The sequence below is a fragment of the Salvia splendens genome, unplaced genomic scaffold (genome assembly GCF_004379255.2).
Source record: "Salvia splendens isolate huo1 unplaced genomic scaffold, SspV2 ctg576, whole genome shotgun sequence".
Taxonomy (NCBI): domain Eukaryota; kingdom Viridiplantae; phylum Streptophyta; class Magnoliopsida; order Lamiales; family Lamiaceae; genus Salvia; species Salvia splendens.
Genome location: NW_024599236.1, coordinates 1 through 5,564, shown reverse-complemented (window position 1 = coordinate 5,564; position 5,564 = coordinate 1). Strand labels below are relative to the sequence as shown.

The following is a 5,564-nucleotide window of genomic DNA, read 5'->3' as shown; positions in this document are numbered from 1 at the left end:
GTGGCAAGCCGTCCCATGTTTCGTCATGGCGGAACGGGACTGGTGACGGGCTGGGGGTGGGCTGGTGACGGGACGAGACGCTGCAACGCGTCCCGCCTTGGTTCCGTCACGCAGGAACGAAATACGGGCCACCCGTGTAACGCATTGCGGGTGGCCTAACTGAATCAATCGCATCCAAGAACTTGAACGAGCATCCCCAGATTTTTACTGTGCTGGAAAAGCCGGATGTGGTTGTGGTCGGCCCTGTCGACTATTTAGGCGTCGAGATTATCAGACGCCGAAACAGAGCTATAAAGAACTAGAGCCATTGCCATTGCTACTGTTAATTGCAATTTGTAAACCTTTCTTATGTAGTACTCCTACTATTTTGTTTTTATTAGTTTTACCACCCGTGCTATGCACGGGCCATAAAACTTGTAAAAAATTCTAAGATAAATGAACTTAAAAAAAAGTAGATGACAAATATTGTATAATTATGCTTGCAGACGGAGAATAAATGTCTAATAAAAAAACACATTGTAAATATCAAGACAAATAAATAAGTGTCTATTTCCAATGAACAAATAATTTTTTTGAATTTGAAACGCATATATGAGTGGACTAAATAAAATATAATACAAAATAAAGATGAGATAATGATACTTATATACATACCTAGTACATAAATGAATAGTAAAATAAGTTCATTAAAAAAAAACAAATATTCATAAATAGGAACTTACGCAAATATCAACAATCCAATAGTTCATAAGTTTTGAAAAACTTATTTATAAACAATGTTAACAGTAGAATCATCATTGCCTTCATCTTCTTCATCTTTACACACCAAAATCTTCAAACCTTCACGGCTTGTGACTCTTGATATAGCAACATACAATTGTCCATGATTGAGAACAGATTTTACATGAGAGAGTGATTGACCCTGACTCTTGTTAATGGTCATTGCATACGACACAACCAAAAGAAATTGTCTTCTTTGGAACTTGAAAGGCAATCTCGGATCAGATGGTATTAAGGACATTCAAGGAATCAACACTTTATGACCAATATTATGGCCACCCAATACCTGTCCCTCTAACACATAATCACCTAATCGTGTAATTATCAATCTTGTGCCATTACACAACCCGTTTGACAGGTCTATGTTCCTCAACAACATCACAGGAGTACCAACTTTCAACAACAATTCATGCTTAGGTGTACCAGAACACTTCAAATTATTCAAAAACTCAACAAAATGTATCTCAGCAAGACCATTTGATGTGGAATCAGAGTTTGAAATACTATCAGAACTAAAGTAAACTCGACCTTGAGACTGATCCAAAGAAATCATGAATTGGTTAACCTCGTCAACTACCTCTAAAGTAGGAGCAAGTATAGCACGACCATGCAAACAACTAATCAATTCTCCAGGATTCATGTAAGAAGGATAGACGTTTGAAACAATGGTTCTAAGAGGATCACCAGAATTTGACAAAACAATGTCAATAGGAACTTGAATAGCCACTTCACCATCATTTGGACCACCAATAACACCATCGCCAATAGAAGCAACCCAAGAGGAAAATTCCTTCAATTTAGAGGCTTCATCAACATTTTCAACATTCAAAAGCCTCATATTTTTTGTCAGCCTTAAAAACTGTGCCACTCTTCCAAAGATAAGATGAGTTAATGGTAGCATTCACAACATCTTGATGACTGCCTTTAGGAACAACTGGCAAGATCTGTCTAAAGTCACCACCAAAAACAACAGTTTTACCACCAAACGGTTTGTTACTATGTAACTCATTGCATACACGCATAATATCTCTTAAAGTTCTATCCACGGCTTCTATGCAATGTTTATGAATCATCGGAGCTTCATCCCATATAATAAGCTTAGCTCTCACAATCAACTCAGCAAGTGCACCGCCTGGTTTAATATTGCACATAGAATCTTCATTCACATTAATGGGAATTTTAAACTGAGAATGAGTTGTTCTACCACCAGGCAATAATAAAGAAGATATGCCACTGGACGCCACATTTAAAACAATATCGCCCTTCGAACGAATCCCTGCAGACAATGATCTCCAAATGAAAGTTTTCCCCGTACCTCCATAGCCATAAACAAAAAATATTCCTCCATCATTAGAATGCACAGACGACATTATAGTGTCATGCACAAAAAGTTGTTCATCAGTGAATTTGGAAATAAATTTCAAATATTCCCTCTCTAAACCCTCACGATCATAACACAACTCATCAGTAATGAGTCTATTTTCACTTGATTCAAGATATTGATTATCAGGATACGGCAAACCATGGAAATCACGCAAAGTTTTGCCAAGATTCTGCAACAATTTCTCAATCTCTGCCAATGCAAAATTCTGAATTTCATCCTCACTCAAGATCATACCTATAGTAATTAAGAATATGTTGTTAGAATTAAACTTATATTATAAATTGAAAATAATAACAAATAACATAATAAACATGCAACGAAAATAATTAAAAAATAACTTACCAGGATAATTTGTTAAGCGGTTATAAAGAACATCTTTAGACAAATATTTCCAACAACTTTGCCAAATAAAGTCCGGGCGTGAAATAGATTCCGATGTTAACAAACTAACAAAGAGCAATCTCAAAGAGTGAGTTGAAGCCCAAAAAGAAGCCTCTACAATTCCATCAACATATTCCTTATCATCATCCAACAATCCTAAAGCAAAGCAAGCATCTCTAAATGTATCATACTGAACACCATTAACACATATGATGTCTTCATAGGAAGACGCTCCTTTCTTATGTAGTAGTACTACTACTTTGTTTTTATTTGCTGCATTTTCTTTTCTACATTTGGTGTTTTAGCGAACATATTAGTCATGTGCAAAAACCTCTTATTTCATTTATCAAATACATATCATTTAATTTGTCAAAATAGATACCAAATCTTATCCTACGCTGTATCCAAAGGGGCTTCTTAAATTCGTGAATGTTTTGACCTCGATAATAAGTAAACCATATTTTTACAATGCATTCAACTATACTGAACCTTATCTTAGCCGTGGCCAGTGAACCAGCCAGTTTCACGATCTTTTGCGCCACCCCAGGAGGGGGTCGAAAGCAGTCTTCGGATTCATTACAGCTCAGAAACGTACCTAAAGAAGCTCTCAACTTCACCAGCCGGTTTTCTTCTTCTTTGTTGGCCTCAACTTCAACAAAGGAAGGATAGGAGAGGAGAGAAGAGAGACGGGAGAGAAGAAGAGAGAAATTCTAATTTTGGAAATTTTTTCTTTTTTAATAATTAATTGTGCATTAATTTAGTCAAAATATCATTAATCTGGCGTTGACCGTTAGTTTTGACGGAACCGTCAAAAAATGGACCAATCCGACCACAATTTCATTTGTTTAGGACCTTATTTTAAAAAAGTAAATGTTTTGGACCAAATTCATATTTCAAGCACATGTTATATAATTTGGAATCATCGCTACTACTTGTCCAATTATCTGTACCTTTTTTCTATCACATGTCTATAATATTTTTATATTACACTGATTAAATAATAAACTAATGAATCAGCAAATCAATATTATATTTATGCGAAAATAAATACACAGATATCAAACTAAAAAGTATTTGGTATTGTTCTTAACCACTTTCCTTGTATTAATTTATTTATTAACAATTACTTCCTCTACTCACGAATATGAGTCCTATTTTTTCATTTTAGTCCGACCGCAAATAAGAGTTTCAGTTCACTTGTATCATAAATGGTAATAGGGTATCACATTCCACTAACTCATTTCACTTGGATTTCATTTAAAACTAATGCTCCCTCTGTCCATCTCAATTGATAGACTGCTTTTCGAACGTGTTTTAGGAAAATTATAATAAATAGTTAAATGGAGATAAAGTAAAGTAAGTAAGAGAATAATGTAGATACGACTCTCTTCTATATTATTCTCTCTTTTACTTTACTTTCTCTCCATTTCAATTATTTATTATCATCTCTGCAAAACAACGGTAAAAAAGAAATCAATCACTACTGGGACGGAGGGATTCCATTAATTTTTTTCATCCACTTTTTTTAATATTTTTTAAAAATTTATGCCATTAAAATGAAATTACTAATGGCGGACGAGGGTGTAATATTTAACATTAACAACTACAATAGTAAATAATGGGCCAACTTGAGCTTGAGTGGGATGAACCAAAAAGGAAAGTGGGGTCATCTTCAATGGGATAGTACAATAGTTATAAAATTGTGGTATTCCACGTGATAAGATGTAAACATCCAAACTTACACCTTATCGTCTTATGAGTAAATAAAAGAAACAATATATTGTGTTTTTCAATAACAATAATAGTTGAAATTCACTACCGGCCAATCAGTGTGTGCTATCTTGCGCCTCTCATGACCATCGCAAAATAAAAATATCGTCTCCCCCTTCCTTCATCCATTTGATTCAAAGCAGTGAGACTAGCTTTCGCTTCCGATTTTCAGGTGCATGTAGCTTCTGTTTAAACTCTCCTATCTTAATCGTATCTTAGCTACACTATACTTTTACAGTTATACTCATACCGGATCGCCGTATTTTCACTTCTACTGCTCCGATGATTGTTGCTTCTGGATTTCAGCATGTTATCAGATTTTTTTTATTAGTTAAGTTGTAGGATGGAATATTGTTGTTACCTCGATTCTGCATCCTGATCTATAGTCACTGCGGTAGCTGGAAAGCATCGCATTTTATGATTTTCTATATTTAATTTTGATCGGAAACATACAGATTTAGAATTTAGTTATGTTTTAAGGTGGATCAATTGTTCCTCTGATCCCGGAGAGTGTAAACCGTTGAGGCCAGTTAAAGTGAGATTGCTATAGAATTATAGATTATTCACAAAATTGTTTTGTATATCTCGATGACTATTTTTTAAGTGTTTGTATTGCTTTTGCTATTAGTGAATTCTAGCTTTGGTTGTGGTTTTGTTCAGTTTGTAATATAATCGTGTTCAGGAGCAATCAAAGGGGCGGAAATGCTGTTTAAAATACTGCTCTTGTCATTTCTGGTGTTGAGCTGCACAAGCCATGGGAATGCTGGCGTTACTAGCACTTTGTTCGTTCTGAGTGGCTTCTGTTGATATTCCTCTAGACAATGGGTTTTTTGCTGTGCCTAAAGGTTATAATGCGCCACAGCAAGTAAGCCTTCATTCTCTATCATGTATAATTGTCAACTATGTGTTAGATTATATCATATAGAAATGGAATCATTCAGGTTTTTTAATTATCATGGAATCTTTGTTGCAACATCAAATCATGCTCTAATATTTGGTTTCTCATGTAGTTTCTTGGACGCAGGGTCTATAAAGTTATATGTATAGTTCCGTCTTTTACCCTGAAATGTATCTTGTATATTATGACTCTGACAAGACTGGTGTCTCAGGTGCATATCACACAAGGGGACTATGATGGGAAGGCTGTGATCGTTTCATGGGTTACAGTTGATGAACCTGGATCGAACAAAAGTTAGATATGGCCTATCAGAAGAAAAACTTGATTTGACTGCAGAAGGGACTGTGCACA

At 35.2% G+C, this 5,564-nt stretch overlaps 1 protein-coding gene across 1 annotated transcript; it reads right to left on the bottom strand.

Moving 5' to 3' along the window:
• Window positions 1-763: 763 nt before the first annotated feature.
• Window positions 764-2,396, bottom strand: LOC121790669 (ATP-dependent DNA helicase pfh1-like). Its single transcript, XM_042188820.1, has 3 exons — window positions 1,641-2,396; window positions 1,067-1,570; window positions 764-982 (listed from the first exon to the last, which is right to left on the bottom strand). Exons 1-3 carry the CDS (start codon window positions 2,394-2,396, stop codon window positions 764-766), a joined length of 1,479 nt encoding a protein of 492 aa, XP_042044754.1.
• Window positions 2,397-5,564: the final 3,168 nt, after the last annotated feature.

Coding starts and splice junctions, on each gene's coding strand:
- LOC121790669 (XM_042188820.1), bottom strand. CDS start 2,396: ATGATCTTGAGTGAGGATGAAATTCAGAATTTTGCATTGGCAGAGATT. Junction 1,571..1,640: donor ATCTTTGGAAGAGTGGCACA/GTTTTTAAGGCT, acceptor TCTAAATTGAAG/GAATTTTCCTCTTGGGTTGC. Junction 983..1,066: donor ATTATGTGTTAGAGGGACAG/GTATTGGGTGGC, acceptor TTGCCTTTCAAG/TTCCAAAGAAGACAATTTCT.